This window comes from Anoplopoma fimbria, chromosome 7 (assembly GCF_027596085.1).
Source record: "Anoplopoma fimbria isolate UVic2021 breed Golden Eagle Sablefish chromosome 7, Afim_UVic_2022, whole genome shotgun sequence".
NCBI lineage: Eukaryota > Metazoa > Chordata > Actinopteri > Perciformes > Anoplopomatidae > Anoplopoma > Anoplopoma fimbria.
Genome location: NC_072455.1, coordinates 16,636,221 through 16,660,760, shown reverse-complemented (window position 1 = coordinate 16,660,760; position 24,540 = coordinate 16,636,221). Strand labels below are relative to the sequence as shown.

The window sequence follows — 24,540 nt, the reverse complement described above, 5'->3', positions numbered from 1 at the left end:
TAATCAACAAGGCCAAATATTCATCTATATTTAAATTCTGGTATGGATTTCATACGTACTTAGGACAACCTCAGCTATGGATATGCACAGGCTCAACACCAGAGTTCACATCTCAGGGTGATAATTCTTACTGAGGGTCCTGAGCCAAAGGCATGCACGCAGTCTGAATTCTGAGTGCTGTTTTGGGAGGCTTGTTTCAGCCATCCACTGAGAGCTCAGACAGCCACTCTGCCCGTCTCCCTCCCCATCTCTCTTTGTAGTTCAATATTTGATGCCGCTCCTAAGTGATATTGTTTGTAGCTCCACACTGATGGAAAAAGAGATGTGGGCACTTGTGCCAGGAACTAACTGTACCAGACTATTACCGTGTTCTCTCCAAATAAATACATGCAGGATTGAAGCTCTATAATTGAACTGAAGGACATACACGATAATGAGAACAAGAAAGCCGTAGATCTGAATGCGGATGCTGAATAATCTACTGTATCTCCCAAGGAGCATGTGAATACTTAAATCGATAACAATTTGGTGGGAACAGCTAATTGCCAAAGAGGTAAAAAAAAATGTAAAAACGCTGGAATTAATTGCTCTGTCCAGCTCTTATTGACTGAATCCTGACGAAGGGCATGTGAGAAGGACTGAGAAAACAGCTCACAACTTTTCTCCATCTGCCCAATCCACAAATTCATGAACCAAGCACAACATCAGGTTGAGAGACCTACCACGTGACATCTCCATCTTCTTCCTACACCACTGCCATGTTTAGCTAAAGGTCTGCAAGGTAAATGACCTTCACAAACCAGGGGTTTGAGGACAACACAACAGGAAAAAACAAAAATCTTTTCCTGTCACAATAATACAAAACCAGGACTAAAAGGAGTTCATAAGAGGAGAGAGAGGATTTGGGACAATGGGGAAAAAAATGCAGAAATGGTTACAGAGGGTTTCCAGGGAGAATACATCCACAGAAGAGAATGAAATACTTGAAGGAGAAAGTCTGCAGGGATGGACAGTACAGAATTCACATTCAGCACAGCGGCGCTGGGGAGATGTATACAAAGGGGAACACGTTGGGCAAGAGAGTTTCCTCCAGGCTGTTGGAATGAGAACAAACATATTTTGGGGGGGGTGGGAGGTACAGAAATTAGAGTAGTAACTCACCAGAGTCAGCAAATTCTGAGGGGACAGTAGAAAGAGAGATAGGAAGACAAACAGAGAAGAGATAAATCCAGGTGATATTTAGTGTGATAGTGTACATTAAATCACTGATAGGTGTTCTTCTAAGATGAGAGTCAAAAGTCCATTATGCTATATTTTGCTAATAAACAGATGATTTGAGCTTTAAATAATTTGATAATTTTGGATGTATGCTTTTTTGCTTTCTTGCCGAGAGTTAGATGAGAAGATTGATACCACCGTCATGAGAGCTAGGATATGAGGCAAATTTTAAATAGTGGTCTTACGGTGAAATTGCAATATCCGGGTGCATCAATGATGCCATGGGGCTAAAGACTACTTTTTCCATTTTGAAAAAGACGCCTGTGACTTAGCGATCATTCTTTTGAGGTGAACAATATAAACAAGATAAGTTCCTAAAAGTTGTGAAATGCACTAGAAGCTGAATAAAGTTATTTTTCATTCCTTCTTTCTTGTGAATGAGCCAGAGTACGAGGTGTGCTTGCTCTATGGGCCCCATGGCTGCAGATTTTTTTTTGCACCATGTTCAACGAAGCAACTTTCAAGAATTAGCATTAACTAGCTTGAACCCCCTCGTGAAGCCCCCGTCTGGTCTCCTTTGTGCAAAGTAGCCTGCAAACGTGGTGAGTGAACGGTATGGTAATAACTAACAGCCAGAACCAGCTGTGCATTTAGAGAGTTGGGAAGAATTAATGGGCATTTTTGTCTTCCAAGAGCAAAAAAAAAAACAGTGGCTGTTCCTGCCATGCGCAACAATAAAGCCCCACCACAGCTTCAATTGGACTATACTTTCCGTCAGCTGTGTCCCCATTCTTTCAGGGAGGCATGACAGGTACGAGAGTGGTATAAATCTTCTTATTTAACTCTCTGGAAGAAAGCGCACAAGCATATTTCTCAAAATGTCCATTTCTTTAATGAAGAAACACATGCTAGCGCGCACACATACTCACAGACAGCCACAAACATCAACCAAGGTTATTCCTGCATTAAGTATTTAGTATTATGTTACCTTAACCATAATCTGCCAGGGTTTACAGAAATTAAACCTTAAATGTATCACTGCCAGCTGTGGTTACTGGGTGAAAGGCAGTAGGATAATACTCAAAACCTAATTTATTTTGTCAAAGGGAGCAATAAAGTAGCAAAAAGTTTGATTATTATAGGCAGGAAAAAACATAAAAACACAAACGTTGCCCACTCGAAGAGTCTAACATGTGAAACACATCGAGTTCCCAGCAATAGCAAAACAACCTCTGACTTTCCCTTTGCCACGGAAGCACAGACGACTTTATTTTGAGAAATGTCTATAAAAAATGTATGGATGGAGTCCTGGCAGCTCCCCCCGGCTTCCGCTGAGCTACACTTAAAGCCTTAAGAACACGCAAGGACAAGCAGTACAACCTCCGGATGCACCAGCTCGTCTCTCTCCACGCTGCTAACTCACCAACAAAATGCTTCTTTGCATTACTGATATCAGTAAATGTGCAATGAGCATGGTCACTCATTTTTAGAATGGGGCCAACCTTTATGGAGACCAGACGGTAATGGATGAATGATATAATTTAACACACTAAACAAAGGATACATTAGATAAGTGCATTCTAAAATGTACAAAAGACCAATATCATTGCTAAATGTTGCAGTTTGTGTGAAAACTTCCAACTTGCGATCTGGAGATTTTTCAAAATATAAAGCCCGATGTGTTGCTTTTGTTCTCTCTGGCAATTAATTCAATCATTGTGTCATGTCACACTGTAGTTGTTGCCTCAGTGCATTCATTTCCAGTCAGAAATTTGCCAAAAGACTCATCAGTCAAATCTGGAAGAACATCAACACATTTCTGCTGCCTTCATGCTGAAGCAGACTATGATTTACGTTTTAATCACTGAGATGGTAAGATGGATACACTCAAAAACGGCACACCTTGGATTCAGTATACAACAACAACGATTTGATGCATGTTAATGGGCACTTTAAGGCCACCGGGCAAAGCTTATTAATCTTTCCTGAGCTGACTCATTCTAGGTTTGGCTTTCAAGGAATGTAAAGTAATTTTCAGAGAAAGCTGAAATGCTTCCTCAGTTCGGAGCAGACATCTGCTAATGCCATCACATCCATCCGTAGTACAAATATTTAGTCTGATCATTGTTTCGGACTTATGAATGGCTCTTTGGCCTTGTTCAATGTGGTATTTTTGTCTTTAGTAACACTGGCTATGATGTTTTTAATCTAACAATTTACACTGTAGATAAATAGAAACAAAATAGTTTCTATTTAGAAATAAAAACCACAGGAATTAGCGTTCAACATAATCGTTGTTTTTTAAGGGTAAGGATTCATAATATAACATACTGCTTCCAATTTAAAGACCTTTCATGAAAGCCAAAACAAACCTCCAACAAATTCCACAAAACCCGTGTTGCTCCCCTTTAATGTGAATTTTTCATTCCTGTCTTTTCATAAGGGGTTGAGAATGGGATGACACTGCACCTCCCCTTGTGTATTAACATATTCATCCCCTGCGTCGTGCACTGACACGGCTGTTTTACATTTCCTTTAGCTTAGCCAATAGGCCTTGATCTTGGATTAAAGGGAAATGATCTTCCACCTCAGCTGTGCTTTGACACAGAACCTCGCCTTGTCTCGTACGGACTATTTTTAAAAAAGGGGATCAATTCAGTACGGGCACATTAGGGCTAGAAGCACATTCTAAATGTTAATGACGGAGACACTGGATTTGAAGGGGTACATAACACGGGGTACTTGTGTATGCATTGAAGCCAATACTTTTTTATTTGGACTGTGGACTTAATTAAAAACTTGGCCAAAAACACCATATGGACGCTGTTTTTCATAGCCAAGAATGTGGGCTCAGGTTCAGGGTATGAACATCTTTTATGCACCCATAACAGTTTTCTGACAGTAAAGGTCTTGGTTTCCTTACATTTACGATTAGACCTGAAAAAAGGATTTAGGTCATTTTAAATGAAAGAGACAAGAACGGTGAAAAATTCAAGGCAAGATCAACCTGAAAATGGACAATTACAGACAGTGAAAAGAACATATGTGCAGTATGCCCTGTGTTAGAGACTTACAGATGTGAAATTCATCACTGAAGAGTTGTGTTTTCTAGGTGCAGACTGTCTTACCTTCACTTAAAGGGTCCAGCGTGTGAATCATCAGCTGGAAAATGCTGTTCCTCATCAGGCTGTTGTGCAGGGAGGCGGAACTACCTCCCCTCTGAAGACGAGGCCTGGCCTGTGAGAGGAAAAACAAGATGTCAATCAAATATCTTTTGACTTGGGTAGGACTTTTTAACTAGTACACGTTTCCTACTAGTAAAAAGAAAATGACCTTGGTCCAACTACTAGCTCTTATTCCGGTCATTAAGCACATATGATGATTTTAACATCAATCTATCAATTGTAAGCACTTTACCAGAGCCATTTCTAATCCAAGCTGTTTGGAATATGATTCCCTAATCCTCTTTTGCATAAAACCCATCAGTGGAACCTGCAACCCAGTAAAACTACCATAAAGTGCCTAGGTTTCTGAAAAATATAAGCCCCATGGGTTGAGACGGGCATTCACAATTCAAGTGGCATATGCGTTTTTTCTCCCAAAACAACCCTCGCCAAGGTCACTCCAGCAGTTGCAGCTGAATTTGAGAACTGTGGGAAATTAGGCTCCGTGTCAGGCGGCAGCTGTATGGAATGTGTCCTCCTTTGGCCGCCCACAGGTGACACGTAGGCACAGGAGGTGTCAGGTGCAAATTCACAGGCCCATATGGGTGCGAGCGGGAGGCGAGGGAGACACACGTAGTCTGGCAGGGCTTGTGTAAGATGTGGCTTCTCGGTGTGGCCCTGATGATTCTCCTTCTGCTGCTCCGTTTTATCTGCTTCCTTTACAATCCGGATGAAAACTTAACACTCAGGCGTGCTTTTCGGAAGTACAAAAGCATTAAAAGAGTCAGATTTTTTTCTAAGCACATGCTCCTTCCTCGGTTGTCTTTTGCATGCTGCGTGCAAAATGTAACTGTGGAGAAAAGGCTTCAGAAGACAGACGGAGCTACTCTCTGCACACAGGGAGGCTGAAGGTTAGAGATAACAGTGTACACGTCTTCACAGTATGGTGGGGAGAAATACAAGTTACGCTACTACGTCTACACAGAAACGGGGACAAACACAGAAGCAGACTGAAAGAATGTCAATCAGACAGGACCTACCGACAACTTGCCGTCATCTTCTGGCGTCACAGGAATTGCCTTCTCATCCAACACAGAGAGAAGTAGAAGTAAAAAGAGGGAGAGAAAGAGAAAACAGGACATAGATGTGAAGCATGCCGCACGCAACCACACAGACAAGATGAAAAGACAATAGTGAGAGACATTACAGCACAGTTTACACTGATGGTGATGACTGACTGTGATGTAAGTAGACAAGACTTGAGGGACAGATTCCTCCCCACTGCTGTGACTGCCTACTGTGTCGGTTGCAAGCTGAGCAGGATTACATTGTCTATTTGAATTTCCTCGAAATTCAATTGAAAGCATCATTTCAATTCCACTCATTTCAGTAAAGGACGTCAATATTTATCTGAATTTCTGGTGTATATTGGTACTCAATGTAAAAGTAGTATGAATAAAAAATTAGGAAAAGGAGAAAATGGTTTGACATTTTGGAAAATGCACTTCAGACACCTTCAAGAGCTAGCTGAAAAGATTGCTACTCCTTTAATGCTAATGGAGCTCCAACCAGTTAGCTTAGCTTAGAACAAAGACTGGAAAGTGGAGGAAACCGCTAGTCTGGCTCTATGCACAGGCACCAAAATCTACCAACAATCGCCGTCTAAGGCTTACAAATCAGCACATTATATTTTTTTAATAAAAATATTGCTTTAAGTAAACAAAACCATGTTTTGAACCTGAATTGTGTAAAAACTCTAAAACTTTGTCGTGCAGGTCCAGAGATGCCAGTCTGAATGTGAAGCTTCTGAGAGTGGGCATGTGTCAGATCATAACAAAGTGACTCCAGTCTTTTCACATTCACTCAGCTCTCTGCCATCGTTCTCAGTGGGCCTATTTGGCATGTGCAGTATACTGTAACATCTATTTTTGAAACAAAAAGCCTTTCACCAAGTGCCTGACTGAGCTGCACTCATCTCTTCATCTCCAAAAACGTGTTTGTGTGTGTGTTAAATAACAGTCGCTTAAGGCCTCCGTTTCCAGGAACAAACACAAAGCTTTTGTTCAGATCTTAGCATATCAAGGCTTTGTTTCACAGCCTACACGGTTTCAAACAAAAAAAGAAAAATTGAAATAAAATGTGAAATGTGGAGGCACTTGTGTGTGCCGATAAAGTGAGCAATGCCAAATGAAATGCAAAAAGAATGATCAAGTTTGATCAAAAAACTGTTTAAAAATTCAGGGCAAACAGACATTTTTAGACAGGGCCTTCGTGCTTGTCAACCCAGTGATTCATTTGCATGCTAAATGACGCTGCACCGCACTGAATATCAAATCTCTTGATAACGACGAAGGAAAAAAGGAGTGTGGTGTCAACTCCGGTTCATGGGGTGAAAGCTTAAAAACACATTTCAAGATTCAAAATTAATATTTTATATTCATCTTTTGTTGATCATAGCTAAATTTAAAACTTACTAAACCAAACCTAATTCTCCTTTACTTGATCATCCTGGGATAGTTATTTTTATTCACCACTGTAGTCATTATAGATGTCAGTACCCACTGTTCATGTTTAACTGCCCATAATTTACCATACATTAGCAGAATGTAGCAGAAACTGAGCTAATCCTGAGATTTTACACAGAGCTATTAAACCACAAGCTCATTTTTCCCCCATTTCATATCTTACACTCAAGGTATAATTATTCTATTTAACTCCCTATCACCCTCCTCAAAGGCAAAGTCGGGATGGTTAGGAGAGAACAGGTGAATGTGCCAGATAGAGATTAAGCCGTGCGTCGCTCATTAAGCCAGCGTTAAATATTATGACTAATAATCACATAGGGAGATTAGTATGTTCTCTGGAGTTCGTGTGTTCTCTAATACCGGCAGCTCTGCCTTCCAGTTCTTACGTAATGTCACATTAGGATCATTCTTGGAAGCGGATCAGCTGAGGGAGATAAATGTCCCTTCTGCAGCCGCATGCATGTAACGCCCGTGTTACGGAGAATTATCGATCCAGAGTGTGACATCATGCAAAAGTACTTCCGCTTTCACCAGTCAAATTGCCAACAGCTTAAAGAGGGGGAACTTTCGCAGGAATATGCGCACATTGGCGAAATGCTGGAAGCAAAGAGCTGCAAGTCCTGACTTTAAAACCTCAGTGGCGGATTATCGGTCTTCTCATAAGCAATCTGTGTGCACAAAAGGGATCTATTTCTGGATGAATTTGATTTGCATTTCCTTTATGCTTCTACATCCAAGCCAAATTACACAGGAGAATAATAGCTTTTTTTTTTTACACTTTCTAGTTTGCAAATGGTGGATTTTGATTAAATCATAGCTGTGCTTGATCCTTAAATCCTTGATATACCCGGAATATACAATGAATAGTGATAACAGCAATCGGCATTACAGTTTATAGATCTTATGAGCCACTTTCCATATCTCCTCTTCCACTTAATATCCTTCTTTTAGCGCTGCTTGGTTTTCTGACAGAATCAAATTTCAAAGACTATCATTGGGGACACTGCTTCTAATTGTTACACTAGGTTCTACTGTCATTACATTAGCCATTTACTGTAATTTTTTTAAGCAATACATTGACCCGTCAAGACCCTTCAAGATATTGAGAAAATGAAATATCTTCATTGTGTTATAGTTTGATATGAATTCTGCAAAAAAAGGGTTCACAAATGAGATTTTTTATCATTAATCATCAGTAATGTGGATAAAATGATTGACTGGGTAAAGATAAATAATAGAACAGCTAGTACAGTCTGGTAAGCTCAGAAAATTACATCACTTAACTGTAATGTAGCCTCTAAAACCAGGAAAAAACAACACCTGTGCCATATTACGGTAAAATATCTGTAATCTAATGATATCTCAGATCTTATGAGGTCAATATAATATTGATATATTTCCCAGCCCTACTTCAACTATTAGTGACAAACAAACCCATACAGGCCCTTTACATGGTATTTAAATGGGTTTTCACCAGATAATGTGAAGAAAAATGTTCCTGCACAAGCCAATGATTAAGACAGACCAACATTGCATGATAAATTCCTACATATTGAAACTGTAATAGATGTGGATATTCTATAAATACACACACATCTGTGAGCCTGTGCATGTGAAGATTTGTGACAAAACCACTGCATAGCTTGTTGAGCAAACTTGCAAAGTCAAATCTTGCACAGCTCTAGGCGTTTGCCTGCATGTGCTTACAGTAGGAGTCTGTCTGTAAGAGCATGACAGAACACCCTTGGAGATTTGTCCATCTAGATTCATTGTGTGTGAGCTAAACTGTTGAGCAGCATGACAGAGCTGCATCTTTCTCTCTCTCTCTCTCCCTCCCTGTCTGTCTCGCTCTCTCTCCCTCTCTCCAGTTTGCCTGGAGACGATAATGATGATCTTCAAGGAAAGGAGGGAAAAGATGCACAACAAGTCAAGAAGCCATCCACTTGCTAATTAGTAACCCCTTCATTTTTCTAACAAGCAGAACTAATTACAGGAGCTGCCACGACGCTGATTTCCCACAAGGCAATGCTCACCAGGACTAAGCCAAAATGACTTCCTCTTACGCCCCCTTCCCATGAACCATCAGTCTCAGGCTTTTTGGGAGACAAATAGAGGAACAAAAAATGCAGTGTCATTTTTTGCAAGTGAATGTAATCACCCGGAGCTGGGTTTGTTCAGGAACAAGAGATTTTTGTCATTTCCCATAACAGAACCCCATGGTCTTGTTATGTATTGTCAAGTCATTCATTCTTCAGTTAATAATAATTGATTTATTTACAAGTGCAACGTAATGTTGTAGCTGAGTAAATACAAGAGGTAGAATAATGACTTCCTGCAAACCTGATCAAATATTAAGTTTGTTGTTACGGTCGGATTAGAGTTGGTTTTGATCTGCAGATGCATTAAACAATGAGAGGCTGAGCAGGGTTGTTTGTTTTTGAGATTTTAGCAAAAAACAAACAAGTTTTATTTTCTTCTTGGATTTACATTCTGTAGTGTGTCCACTGTGCACCTGCTGCAGCACTGTCTGCCCCAGATTTCTTTTTAACTGGCCTCTCCTGTTTATCTGCATTCTTGTCTTTTGTTTTGGTTCAGCTATATCAGTACTGGGTGCTACTGTCTTGTCAGCTCCTGATGCTTACAGACATTTTACAGAGAGATGAAGTTCCCAACAGGGGCAACCACACTAACTCAATCGCTGACAGTGGTCCAAATCTAGTTGCCCTTAGGCCAATGGGCAATCCTGTTTTTTTTCTCCAGGTATTGGTTATAAAGATTAAATGTATACACTGTAGCATCCACAGCACTTTCCAGAAAATGATCCACTAGGAGCTGATAAGTAGAGGCACATGTGCTCCAGTTGCCCACAATTGTTAACTGAAACCAAGATACAAATCAAGGTAAAAGCCAAGTAAACATGCTTGATCTGCAACCTGGGCTAGTTTTGACACTTCCTAAACCTGATATGCCATGTATTCTAGTACGCATACTAAAGGTGATGTTGGAAAAAATCTCTGAACAGCTGTTTCCTCTGTCAATACAAATGTAACTGGGACTTTTAATGCACTCACTGGGCTTGATATGCACAAAATGTACATTCATTAATTCATTATCCCTCACCGCTTATCCTGTCAAGGGTCGCGCGGGGGGGGCCAATGACAGCCGATCCCATCTGTCATTGGGCGAAGGCAGGGTTCACCCTGGACAGGTCGCCAGTCTATCGCAGGACTGACATATAGAAAAAAACAACCACTCACACTCACATCCACAACTATGGGTGACTTCAATTAACCTTAGCTGCATGTCTTTGGACTGTGGGAGGAAGCCGGAGAACCCGGAGAGAACCCACACTGACACGGGGAGAACATGCAAACTCCACACAGAAGGCCGTCAAGCCCGGGAATTGAACCCAGCCCCTCTTGCTGCGAGGTGACAGTGCTAGCCACCACACCACCGTGCAGCCTCACACAAAATGTACATTTAAGTTTTCTTTTTTTTATTCCCAAACCAGTCGACCCGCTTACCTTCCAGATTTACTTTTAACATATGATGCCAGCCATTTTCATTAGTACTTTCAGTCTCAACATCCAGCTAACTGATCCATTTTGAATTGCTTTTATTTTAAAGGATAAGGCTGGTCAACAAATCCCAGTAGAAGAACCCAACCGAAAGTTCATCCATAACTCTACCATTACTTTACTTTGAAAATGACTTACAAATAAATAAATAAAAAACGCTCAGTAATTTCCTGTTACCAGCTTGGCACAGTAGTTTTTAGCAAACATTACTCAAACAAGAGTCAATCGTGCATTTGTTGGGTACTATTTTCAGCTGCGGATTTATACAAATTTTGTGTAAAACTTTTGGACAACAGGACAATGTGTGAGGTATTGAGTCAAAATAAACTCCAGTGTCCATGTTAATTTCACACTTTCTGTGTTTCAATAATATGTCTTTTTTATTGTTTTAGACAAAAAACGATCTCTATAGCACATAGTTATACGATATCAGGCCTTTGATACATTCATTCATTTTCCGGTTTTGATCTTTTCATGCCAATAGCAGATTAGCAGTCAGTCACCTCCCATCTGAGGCAAAGTGCACACACAGAAGACCCATATTTGGAAGAGGAGGTGGAGGTGAAAGTATGCAGAGGAAGCTTCCTGCTCGCCAGTCAGGTCAGCCAGTCACATTTGCAGATGGGGTAATATGCTGATAGAGCCCTTCAGGTCACCTTGGTGGGCTTGAGTGGGGGTGGGGTTGGGTTGAGGGGCATACATCGTTTGTCCATCAGTGATGGACAGAACAAGTCGTAGCCCTCTTAGCCAGGAGGAGGAGAGGCTTTCAGCAGATTCGCTGAGCACCACAGCATTTTCTCATTAGATCATTAGAGACTGTCTGATTGCAATCACTTCTATTTTAAGAGTTTAGTCCCTTAGATTTGGTTTAAAATTGTCGGCGGTTATCTGTGCGGTCAAGTCTGTCTGCAACTGTGAGATATGTAGACTAGCACTTTCCCTGGATTTCACAAAGTATGGGTATTACATGAGCCACATCTCTAAGAGCTGATGTAATGTTCTGCTGCTGCAGCTTTGCGATGCCGATGCTGAGGGTCAAACATCCCCCCCAGGAAGGAGTTTGTATGGCCCGCCAGTCCTAGGCCACCCCCAACCATACGCACGGTCTCCATCTTGCTGGTTTGTGTGTGTCATACACCAAACGAGATAGGGGAAGACAATGTCCTTCATATGATGCTTTTACAGTGCTGATACATTAGCTAATTTGACCCTGCTTTCAAAAATAGCCCTTGATCGATAAGGCTTTCAGTTTCTTGCAAGCCTCAACGTTTCACCTTCAGGCACTCCCTTGAATGAAAAATGGAAAAAACAACAATCTCTAATTTCAAGTTTCTTTGTATCAGGGGCCGACAATACCAAATTTGGAAATACGTATGCCTTGACCTTTATGACCTTGAGCTACTGACTGAGGGTCATATATGTGTGAAAATAATCACATTCATTCCAAATTAGAGCAATATAAAATGGCTACCTTGAGCATTAAAACCACATAAGCGCACCTCACATCTGGTTATGTGAATACTTGCTTAGTATACCTCTACAATCCAAACAATAGACAAATCAAATACAAATGGCCTCAAATGAACACAGCAGTTTAAGCTGGAGCCAGAGCTATTAAGACTGTCTACGTCACATCAAAATACAACCTCCTAAGCATTAAAGACTAACAGTTTAATGATCTGGGCCTATTGAGATCCACCCCTCTGCGTGGGCCATAAAACCGGGCGGCTTTGAACGATCCGGCAGTTTGTGTCACTGTCAGTTCCCTGGTGCTAGATTAAAGGTAGCCTCTTTCATCAACCGTCTGCGTAAGCTATTTCAGGAAACCCTCTTTACTTGCAGGAAGACTTGGGTTTTGTCCCTTTAACCATTGTCCTTGTTTTTGAGTGTGAAGAGCGCTATGAGGAGGAGGAGTTGTAGTTATGTAATGGCATGACTCATACATGTCACAAAAGACAAAAAAAACAAAAAGAAGGGTGTGATAGGGTTGGCTTTTCACAGCAGATTTTATTAAGTTTATTGCTGCATTAGAGATACTGACTTATTGTCTTGAGTTTATCATTAATTACAATGGGTAACCCGTAAAGCCAAGAGCAATGATTTAAATTGACACCACTACATTTCATATACGTGCACAATCAGAAGGGGAAGGATTGAGGGTGAGGTTTTACTGACAACCTGCTTTTACTTGAACACAGGAGAGCTGAAACCAACTTTTATTATTGAATAATCTGCAGATTATTTTATTTATTAATTGCTCAATAAAACCAAGAAATGTTGAGTTTTTTGGACGATATCTATTATCAAAATTGCTTAAGTGAATTGCTTCAGCTCTACACTTATATGGGAATCTCTGCATCGACAATACACACTTGACAACTAACGATAGCGTTATCATGAAATTTAAAGCACTGTAGTATAGGTAGATATGAAATAGCCCCTTTATACCACATTAAGTGTGATAAGGGAGAGCAGGATCGATGTGCACATTTAATGATAAGATAAAAATAAAATGAAGACTTTTTGCACATAAACTTGAAATCCATTGATATCAATGGGTAAGTCCACATGTCTTTTTGTTTTATTCACGACTCTGAAGGAGACCGACTCACAATGGCTCTTCTTTGCATGTACAATGGTTTTAGGGCAAAAATAACAAGCTTTAGGATTTTGTTTTTCTAAATAGACTACATTGATCTTTTGATAATAACATAGACACTGTAATAAGTGACAGGGTGACCTTCTATCCATTCACAACACTGAGGAGGCAGTGAAGAGCCACTGTCCACTCTGATAAGAATGGAAGGGGAAGCCAAATAGTACAATAACTAATCGAGGACGCCTTAAAATGCAGCCATCAGCACCTGTGATGCAAATGAGAACTTTGCTTTCACGATTATAACCATTGAATGTAATTAAATTGAGTTTGGACAAAAGTAGGGCGCTGGCGAAGGACAATGAGAGCTCCCAGAATAATTGTAGACAACAGACGAGAGGCGGTAAAAGAGGAAACTCTGGCTCAATAGCCCTCTACCTTAGTTTCCTAAAACCCGACACTGTGTGTTTTGATTAGTCCATTACTTTATTCTGAACGATACCTTTATCTCCATTGACTGGACTAACCTCCCAACAGCATGGAAAAACCTCCAAAACAGGAAAACTAATTACTGGCTCTCCTTAGACACGGAGCCACAGCTGGAACGGATGATAAAACTTGGACTCATCATCGTCATGGTGGGATCAAAGTCGCAGGCTTTCTATTTTTAAATCATTGGACGGTGGCTCTGTTGTCGCTGGCTAAGCTCAAGCGCCAAAACGATTCCATTTCTCCTCTGTGAGTAGTTATATACAGGTGTGTGCAGACCCATATGCATAAATGACCTTAAAACTACACTGATAACCACATAAACAAAGACAGTTCAGCATAGCTTTTTTACAGTTCAACTTTGCATCAAATGATCATTAAAACCATTTCCCCCTACTTTCTGACATGTTAAACTATGCTCATGCATTCACTGTAGAGTGATTTTATTTTGTTGTTTCTATCGGCCCCTCAGTAACGTTGGGCATTCATGGTCACTTCTACAACTACTTTCCTTTTGAAGGATACAAACATGAACACCTTCAGTGCTTTCACAGAAATACACTGTGCAAATCAAGGACAAGGGCACGTACCTTACAAATTATACTGTTCAACCACGGTAGCCCTCATTCTGTTCATGTTTACAAACCATACTTTTACTGTAGGTAAAATTTGTATTTCAACAGCATTTTCTAAAAATTAGCTTGACAACTGCTTTTATTACCGCAAAATCCATTCAAGCCCAAAGAGGCAATCTGAAACGGATGCAGTTTATAATTTGGAAGCAGTTCAGCAGTGCACATCTGGATTTTGCTGAAAATTAGGTAGACATCCGTCATAATGGGAGATAATCCCATGAACACGTCATCCAGGACTTAAATAAACAGCTAGTGACGGAGTTCATGCAGTGCAGCCTGGTATTAACGTGTGAGAGGTGGTAGTTATCTCAGTTTGGACTGGATAAAAAAATTAAAAAAAAACACCCTTGCAGCATAAAACACTAGGTGTATTGTGTGAATATACAAAAAGTGTACAGCATCAGCTCTGATGCCCGGATGTCTAAATTCACAGGGAGGAAACACAAACAGTCTGCTCCCTGCACAGAACCCGCTTTGTAAGTGATCTTTGAAGCGAATCCTGTTGGAAGATCTCGCCTCTGTGACGCTATTTATAGCTTGGTAATACATCAGAGGTCGCACCTTCCATCTCAGCAGAACCAACATCTGCCTCGATACACATTGACGGTAGCAGGCATCTAGTATTGTGGTTGGATGTGGAATCTTACCAAGACTATACATTTCAAGCTCTTTTAATTGAAACAAGTATATGAGACTTTTTGCTCCAGTTTGATTTACTTGCATTTCATTTGCTCTCTCTTATGCCATCACGCATAATTTCAAAGATGCTATTCGCTGTTCGACAACCAGTTGTACAGTTGTTTCTGATGTGTTGTCAGATGTGGCCGCCTTAAAATGACAGAATGACATCATTATCATTGCTGACAAACTGACTTTTGGTGTGTCACGATGATAGTAACAAGTGGAAGGGGGTCGTCACTTCTCCGCCTTTCATACAACCGAAGTGCACAAAGTGCTGGCTAATCTGATCTGTCGGAGCCAGTATTTTCAAAATCAGCCAGTCAGTCCATCATGCAAACAATGAGAGAGGCTATAGATAACAAGATCAGCAAGGGCCAGTCTGGCGAGGTGGTCCTGAGGAGGGGGCTAGGGTGCATATGATAAAAGACCCTACTAACGTTGTGTACAGCCAGAGCAAGTCTGCACCGCTGCTCCTAATGAATCACACTTAATGCCAATCCTAACCGAGCTCTTTAAAAAGAAGGTAAAATCTATTACAATAGCTATTAAAAGAAAAGCATTACAGATTGGAATTGGAAATGCTACCTTTCTTAACTCACTGTGGAGCTTTGTGATGCCACCATTGATTGACTTAATGGTCTGATTTTTTCATAAAGACAGAAAGAGAAAAAGGGTATATAATGCTTTATTGGGACACCATCAGCATGCACAGCCAACTGTAGCGCACACACACACACACACACACACACACACACACACACACACACACACACACACACACACACACACACACACACACACACACACACACACACACACACACACACACACACACACACACACACACACACACACACTTGTTGTTTTAGAGCTAGTGATATTCATGCTCCTCCATCTTGCGCTGGCAAAAAAAGAAGCCTCTAGCTCTTTTGTGACCTTGAACTGAGTGTTTCCAGTCTGTGTGGTAAGGATTTACGGAGTGTGTGGGCGTGACATGTGTTCAGATAGGGCAGAAAAGGCATCATGCGTTGGTGACCTCCTTCTGCCCCTCTGCCCATACTAGTGATCAGTAATCAGTCCTTTGTGCAAGGGTCCAAGTCGACTCCTGTCCCGTTAAGTCACTGACAGAACCATGAAGTTTAACTGTAAGACAACATGCAACAATTAAGTTGCGGTGATACTGGAAAAATGCTCCATTGTTGATCTTAAAACCCTTCTAGTGTACAGGGCCAGGATGTTTGACACTGTAGTCACCCTTTGGCACTAATCCAGAGGGGTAACAGACATGACAGATGTGTCAGAATAACAGTAGCACGCTGCATATGCAGTCAAACACACATTCAACTGACAAACCTCAAAGATTATCATCCCAACTGAACTTATTAAACTTCACAAAGGTAGTATTTGTTACATGGATACTGCATTGGATTACATTACACTGCAATGTTTTTGTAGACAAGCCACTGGCTACTGTTGTCCAGTCCACAGGAGTATGAAATCAGTATCTAGTTCTGTTAATATTAGATAAGGACAGGGAAATGATCACCTGTCTGCAGGGTTGCGTCTTGGGGACGGAGTGGCAAAGGTGGCAATCTAACTTGCTGGGCTAAGGCAGAGTGCCCCTTGTTGTGGGATTAACCAGCAACTAAGCACTCATTAGGTAAACAAAGGTATTAGGCACCAATCAGACCAGAACTAATAGGTGAAGACATCCTTCCCACATCTGTTTGGGTTAAAAGGTGAATAAAATAAATCACGTCATGCACTCGGATCAACTGAACTGACACCTCTGAAGCAGGATTACACGAGTTTAGCAAAACGACTGATGATTTCTACCAATTTATAGTTAAAGCTGCTATAATGAAAATTTCTAAATTTACAATGGATCACATGACTATGTGTATGTGAAATGAAAGCTTTGTGTCTACTTCATTTGTAAAGAATTGTTTCTAACGTTGCCATATTATGCCCATTTTTAGGTTTACACTTGTATTTTGAGTTTCTAGGAGAATATGTTAACATGCTTTAATGTTAAAAAAAACCACATCCTCATAGAAACTGTCTGAATATACCGGTATTCACCTTCTGTCTGAAATGCTCCATTTTAGCACTCATCTCTTTAAGGCCCCCCTCGCAAAAACTGAGTTAAGCTTCCCTTCTACTGGTGAATATATAGTTGTGACATCACAGCCTTACTGTTACTGTTGACGCCTACTTTTAAAAGGCCCAGTTTCTGAATACCGGCTGTGTTCATTTCTCTGTGGATTGAATACTTTATACTTTTACAATATTTATGGCACCTAGACCTGTTTTATCATAAAAACACATGAAAATCTCCCTTTTTACATTATGAAACCTTTAAAAAAGGTACATAAAACAAGATTGGGAGAATTTTGATTGCCTCTCAGCTGCTCTCAACATGGCGGCGCCTGAGCTGGCAGCTTGTCGCTAACAGTGCTAACAGCGCTAACAGTATAAACTAAGGAAAAAAGTGTTGACAGAGCACCTTTAAAAAGGTGATGTGCTGAAATGTTGTGCTGACAGCTCATTTCAGCTGACCCCAAGGGGCAATAAATAAAATCAGTTAGTACAGGTTAAAGTATAATTTATAAACAGTCACATTAAGAGAAAAAAAAATATCCTTCTTAGTTCTCAGCATGGTGTGGTGGAGCTGAGGCTCTACAACTATGTGTCAAGTTGTCATCATCAGTGGGAAGGGGTTAATAAAGGATTTTATAAGGATTTAAAAACTGCAGGCACAATTAAGATTCATGGAAAGAGCGTGGAAGAATCCACATGCTGTCACTCCCCAAACTATGTGAAGTTTTGAACTTCCTCCCATCTGTCAAAAACTTAATGTGCTGAAAGCAAAATCCTTTTCCATATTATTTTGCTGTAATTCCAAGTCAGTCTAAGTGCATGGCTTTATGGAGCATTCATGGTTCTGTTAACTGGATTGAAAGATTATTGCAGATTACATTTGATGAGGCTGACCATTGAACTGATGTAAAACAATGGCTTTAAATAGACCTAGCATCCGGACTGGACGTGACAGTTCTTTTTGTGTTGTATTGATAATGTTACACCTGATCCCTGGGCTAAAATAGAATGACTACTCTGATCTGTCAAATGATGGAAAAGCAAGCCCTCCTCTCGCCATTTGACGCTCTGCCTGGGAGCGAAGGCATTATTTTCGGGAAAATAAGTAAAACAAAGCCAGCTATTTTTATGTTAGAACAAACACGTCTCGCAAAATAAACTTTTCTTGTCAATTAAAAAAAAAAGAGAACGCAGTACAAGCAGTTCTGTTGTGAGATGAAAGGCAGCGTTTGCAGACAGTACTAAATTGACAGAGGAGTGCTAAATGCAGAACATCACACTGCTGACCATGTTACGCTCAGAATTTAATTTAACATGGTATTTATAGCATTATTGATGGCCAACTGGCAATTACCAACCAAGCAACCTCCACTCTTTATCCTAATGGTGCCAGGATAACACCACTTCTCTTTTGCTGCAGACTGCCTGTGTTTCTCTCTATGGCGGCAATGTAACACACAACGGGGAAGTTCCAATATCATAATGCATGAAATAATCCCAGGGAAGCTCATTTTAATCAAATGTCTAGTTCAAGGGCATGGCGCCAAATAGCACGCTATTGTCCTTACAATGCAATACTTTATGCCTGGACAGCGGTGTATGGAGGATTAAGGACACCTTGGAGCTCAGTTATGACAGTTAAATTAACTTATAAAACAGCTGCGCAGTCTATAGAAGTGAATGTCACTTAAAAATAGAAAGACAAAAAAAGCAGAAAACCAGACCCTCAATCATATTTTGCAGGACACTTGTCCTTGCTCTCCTGCTTGACTCTTCATTACTCATTTTTGAATTTACACACGCATACACGCCTGCTAAATTGCCAATTAAATCCCAAAATAACGGGTGTCTTAAAATACACATGTCCCCAAAGTGTCAAAGCTTGATTAAAAAAAAGGTGTTTAGATGATTATATTCTAATAATATTTGTGCCTTTTTTAGTTCTATTAACCCAGTAGACCCAGACTACAAAATAAAAGAGGTTCAATCTAGGTTTAGTAAAATAAAAGCTTTAGACTCACGACTTATTCTTTTTTTCAATGTATTCTATGTTTTATATGTTCAATGCAGGGTGCCGAGAGGTGCAGCCATGAGATTGTTACCCACAATGCAAGAGAGAGGAGGGGATAAATCTGCTGTACGCCTCGTAGGAGATGAGACATGATGGTGGGATTTGATCGACTCATCTGTCTCACATTTTCGTCCCCCCATCAAAAGTTGTTTTGCCAATACACACACACACACACACACACACACACACACACACACACGCGGTCCTGTTGGCAAAAGTACCCAGAATCCATTGCAGCTCAAGGTCACCTGAGTGTTTTCTGGCACTCAGCCTGTGCAGCTCCGTTCTCACTCTTTTCTTGCACGGAGGCCCTCAATCAAATTAGTATGGCAGAATTGGAGCTAAAGAAAATAACTATTTTCATGCTTGATTTTTAGATGCTTAGACGCTTTAATCTTAGCCTTTGGGTTTACACACTGCAAATCAAATGGCGATGTTGGCTTCTGCAAGAGTTTCTCCCCCCAACATTGTGAAACCTGCCGTTTAAATATCCTTTATGTATTTAGAATAAATCCAGATTGAATTATAGCTTTACAATACAACTTTCACAAAAATTCATTTCCATCTCATGTCACAAAGAAATCTAAATCCGTCTGGATAATCTGTACACCGGTATCAAATTGCACTGCAGTGTCTTTTGCCCTCAAGTGTCATTGAGGGGAATGTTTTTTAAGTAAAAAGATGATTTCTGTGTTTTTTGTCTATGAAGTATTCCCTGTTTATGGTATTGAGCAAAAATTAAAACATTGCACCGACATACTTTACATAAAGAAGAACCTCCTGAGAGCAAATGTGGAGCAACGGACAGAGCAAGCACAACTACAACAGCAGTCCTGAAGCCATTTACTGCATGTGGTTCACCTTATCATGCTGCATGTGGTTTACACAACTATTTAAATACAATATTATTGTGGGAAATCTTTAACTGGGAAAAAAATAACAGCTCTTGAGATTTGCCAAAGGATTTGGTTGTCAGACCGCGACACAATTTGTAGAGCTTAACCCAGAATTACACATATGACTGTTTTATTAATCCCACAGTGGAATACTGTAGCCCAGCCCTGTGTAGCATCGTTTAAGCCACATGAATGGACAATGATCAGTTTATGTTTGTTGCTTATCGCATGATCTAAGATACCGGACATTTGTGAGACACTGGAGTCATTTGGAATGCTCGTTAGGCTGATGAGAACAAAAGAAAATGCATGGAATTAATAGCATGGCACAGTCAGCCTGACATCAAAATAACATGACCGCTGCATGATATGTGTTAAGGGATGAGTGTGTGTTACCATGCCAGGGGAGACATGGAAGGTCAGTTCTATCAGCAAAATTACCAAAACTCATTACTGCACACCTACTGTAACTTCCTCATAGTCTGACATTTCATATAAAATTATATTTTCAGAGGAGATGGTGCTGAATGGAAGTGGGAGAAAAGTTATATGGATCAAGAAACCAACTCACCTTGGGCTGTACTTCTACTTCTACCACTTGGTTCTTGTTCATGCAATTTTTGACGAAGCGCTCAACACTGCTATTGCACTTCATGAAGATCACGTAGGCTGCGTAGGCCGAGAGCAGCGTGATACTTTCCCACATGGAGATGAAGTTATCCAGGAAGAAGATGATGAGCATGATCAGATCTATGATGTAGAAGGAGACGTCGCGGAAGAGCGGCCACCATGTTAGGTTGAGGATTTCCTTAGAGAAGATGGCACACATCCCGATCACGAAGAGGATGTTGAAGACGGCCGAGCCCACGATGGTGCCGATGCCCACGTTGCTGTGCGAGATGAAGACGCCGATGATGGAGGTGAAGAGCTCCGGGGCTGAGCCGCCTGCCGCCATGAAGGTGGCACCCGCTACGTCATCCGAAATGGTCAGCTTCTCTGTGATGACTGTCAGCGCTGGGACGAAGAACTCGTCGCACACTATGGCTAAGGCAATGAACATGTAGATCATGCCAAACATGTGGAGGGCCACTGCTCCTTTACGTCGCTCATCAAGGGTGAAAATGTCTGGAGGGTACTCCCCCTGGCCCTCGCTGCTATTTGATGAAGATTTCATGGCTATTGGCATGTCGTTTGACACATTGGGGTCCCTCTGATGTTGGGTGGAAAGCAGAGTCCTGTGGGGGGCCGACTGGTGGAGACTCTCCTGGGGGAGCACTGGCTCACTGAGACCCCCTGAGCTCCAGGTGAAGGCACTGAAGGAGACAGCACTTAAGGCCACCAGGCTGAGGACAAACCCTATGATTCGCAATGGCCTCAGCTTTTTCCGCAGACACCGGTAGGCCTGCCGCTTACAGGCAGCACTCAGCGTGGGCCTTCTCTCTAGGGAATCCATGCAGGGTTGATCTGAACCCATGTCTGTGCAGCTTGTGGTGTCCTCACTCTCAATGGCTGGGTAGGATGAGGGGAGAGCGGGGAGCAGGTTTTTTACCGAAGACAATGCATGGTGTGTTCACCAGTTTCAAATGAGTTGAAAAGATTGTAGGTTCTTTCCGGGGTCTGGTTTGCCAAATGATGTCTTCATATTAGCCTCTGCTGGAAAATGGCAACAGAACGAAGAAAAATGAATAATTGAACCAGGAAAGAAACTGAAGAGTGTAAAATTCATCTCAAAATTCTGAAAGATTCTGCTTTGTCAGTTGAAACAGTTTGATGCTACAAAGTGAAATGCGACAGAGAACTAAACATTATTTCATTCATGTATAAGTAAATCATCACAGTCTCAAATGTGTGCTGTAGCTGCTTTTCTCTTTTTATATAAAGTTATAAATGCAATAACTGGAAATGTGTGATGGAAAATTAATTTATGCCTTTCTTTATATAAATGTAAAAATAAATAAAAACATGATATGAACAACAGCTATATTAACCAATGATTATTGTTGCTGTGGAAAAGTCGGCTATAAATCAGGGTTAATACTCCTGACGACTGACAAAAAAAGCTACATGTAGATATTCAGATATTAAATCTAGCAGGAAATCCCCAGTTACAAGGTTATGAAATGTGAAATACTGCAAATAAAAATGCATATCTTGGGTGCTTCAACCACCCCATGGCATTCTCTCATTGCACTCTGAGATAAATATCTATAATCAAGAGAAAATATGTATTATGGTAAAAAAAAAATAGTATAGGATAAAAGTATTAAAAGGTTTAACATTTAGTTGTAATTGAAATCATGTGGCATTAGTAAAAAAAAATACATTAGCTGCATACCATTAACTCTATACAGTGATTTACATTCAGTAATTCACACTTTAAAGCAAAAGATGCAGCTACACACAGAGAACAACTCAGGCTACATGATTCTACCGGTTTACCCATTTCATTTGTAAACTGTGACAACTTGCATTTAAAAATCGGGGGGGAAAAAAAAAACAGGAAACATGAAGGCCGACGGTTTACGGACATCAGTCAGTGGAAACGGTAAACGCCACGATGCTGCTGCAGGTGAAAGCACATAAAAACACACACTCATCCTGTCCTGTTTGACTTTTCAATGATGCCTTTCAGCTGAACGGCTCGTCAGAGATGGCAGCTCCACTGACAACTCTCCCCCCCCCTGTCTGCCCTTCAACACTGCCTTTGCCCTTTACAGCTGGAGCATCCTCTTCCACCGAGAGAGGAGCGAAACATTGTGGGGCTGCAGACGGAGACACAGACCTTACCTTTGGCAGAGGCGAGGAAACAGCCGCACGGCACAGCAGCAGGTTGAAATTAAATCCTCTACGGTGCCCTCTTGCTCTCATTGAGCAATGTGTGACCGCTCTCTGCTCTCCGACGACAGAGGAGGAGCTATGGATGAGGAGGGGGGAAAAAAAAAAAAAAAGATATCTTACTGCGCTCACCTCGCAGCAGCAGCAGCAGCAGCACCCAGTCTCAGATGAGAGATTTTTTTAAAAATTAAAAAAAAATCCCCTGGTCGAAAATACCTTGCAAATGTAGCAGAATATTGTGCTGGTCTGGGCTGACCAGTGAACTACTCGGTTTATTAATAAAGCCAGGTAGCCAGCGCATCCTGTCCTGCTCACTTCACACGGTGGGGGCTTTGGTGATGTTGCATTTTGAGGGAGGAGTTGCCGTGGTTACACAGCTAAAAGGCAGTATTTCCACTGGTTTATTATTTTTAAAATTATTTTATTATTATTATTATTATTATTATTATTATTCCTCTGATGACAGAACAGGTGGATGTGCTTCAGCTCCGTTGCAGATTGTTGTGTAGGCAACGCCTTAGGTCATTTCAAGGTTATATGCAGAGGGGGTGGATCCTTCTCTCAAAGATAACACTGGAAGGTGCAACCTAAGCAGCAGCATCATTGATTTTTTTTTTTCCTCCCACAAATTACTCACCTTCTCACTTAAGATAGAGTATAATATTCTTTTTACTTTTGGGGAATTTGTATGTTAGTTATTCAGTTTTCACTAGGGGATTGAGACCAATCTCCATGTATGTTCGATATTAAGATATAGTCAGCAGCAGGTTATCTTATGGCTCTGTCTGAAATTAAACAAAATCTCTCTTCCGGCACTTCTTAAGTTCATCTATTGTAACTCATTTCTTTATTCTGTACACAAACCAAAGTGTTAAAAGGACATTTTCTGGGTATAGGGGTTTTTGTGAGGGACTACTTCTTGGGCAAGTGCAGTGACTTCCTGGAGACTACCACAACTGTATTCATGCAGAATAAACAAACAAGTTGCAATGTGTACATTTGCGAGCTTTAGAGGTTGTAGGTGGATTTTGTTACCATTTGACTGAGCCAGGCTAGAAGTTATGCTAAGTCATGCTAAGCTAAGCTAACCGACGGCTGGCTTCAGCTTGATATTGAGCAAACAGATGTAAGGTTAATCTTTTCATCTAACTCTAGGCAATTCCCAAATTGTTGAACTGTTCCTTCAGTATCTTGATTTATATATTCAAAACCTATTTTGTTCCATTTCCAAATGGGAGAGTGAACATCAATTAAAAAGGTAACGCATGCTTCATATACCAGTTTGCTTCATTTCTGAATATGTCAGCCAATACCAAGCCTTCATCTGACATAACCTTCATGCCCAAAGCCCCCTGGGTCGCCACGTTTCCCCCTCATGACAAAGAAAGCCCCCAACCACTTAGCATTAGTCTACAGGCCAAACTCTGTTTGATAGACGCAGACACGCAATCTCGACACAGTGTGACAAAGTATGTGTGACACTAATGGCCTGGCGCTGTATAATAAATCATGATTCACTGACCTCATTGATTGCACCCTCTCCTCTGCGCTCATCTCCTCCCAGCTGTAGCTGCCTCTTGTTACCTAACAGGAAACACAGAGGCCGACGCATTGACTTGAGTTATCTCAGATTATCAATAGTCAGAGGTTTTGTGACGACTATCCGTTGTGGTTCGTATTGGTCCAGAGTTTTCAAGCTTAATTAGCTGATTTAATTTCACTTAGTATTTATAAAAAACATTGAATGTCCTC

General features: G+C 40.9%; 1 protein-coding gene across 1 annotated transcript in view; it reads right to left on the bottom strand.

Moving 5' to 3' along the window:
- LOC129093567 (sodium/potassium/calcium exchanger 2-like) overlaps positions 1–21,427 on the bottom strand; it is a 35,748-nt gene extending 14,321 nt beyond the window's left edge. The window contains exons 1-4 of the mRNA XM_054601620.1: positions 20,526–21,427; positions 5,423–5,471; positions 4,347–4,455; positions 1,162–1,176 (exon numbers count right to left, since the gene is read on the bottom strand). Of these exons, the coding sequence (XP_054457595.1) occupies positions 1,162–1,176; positions 4,347–4,455; positions 5,423–5,471; positions 20,526–21,427 (1,075 nt within the window). The remainder of the gene's footprint in view (positions 1–1,161; positions 1,177–4,346; positions 4,456–5,422; positions 5,472–20,525) is intronic.
- Between the last annotated feature and the right edge of the window lie 3,113 nt (positions 21,428–24,540).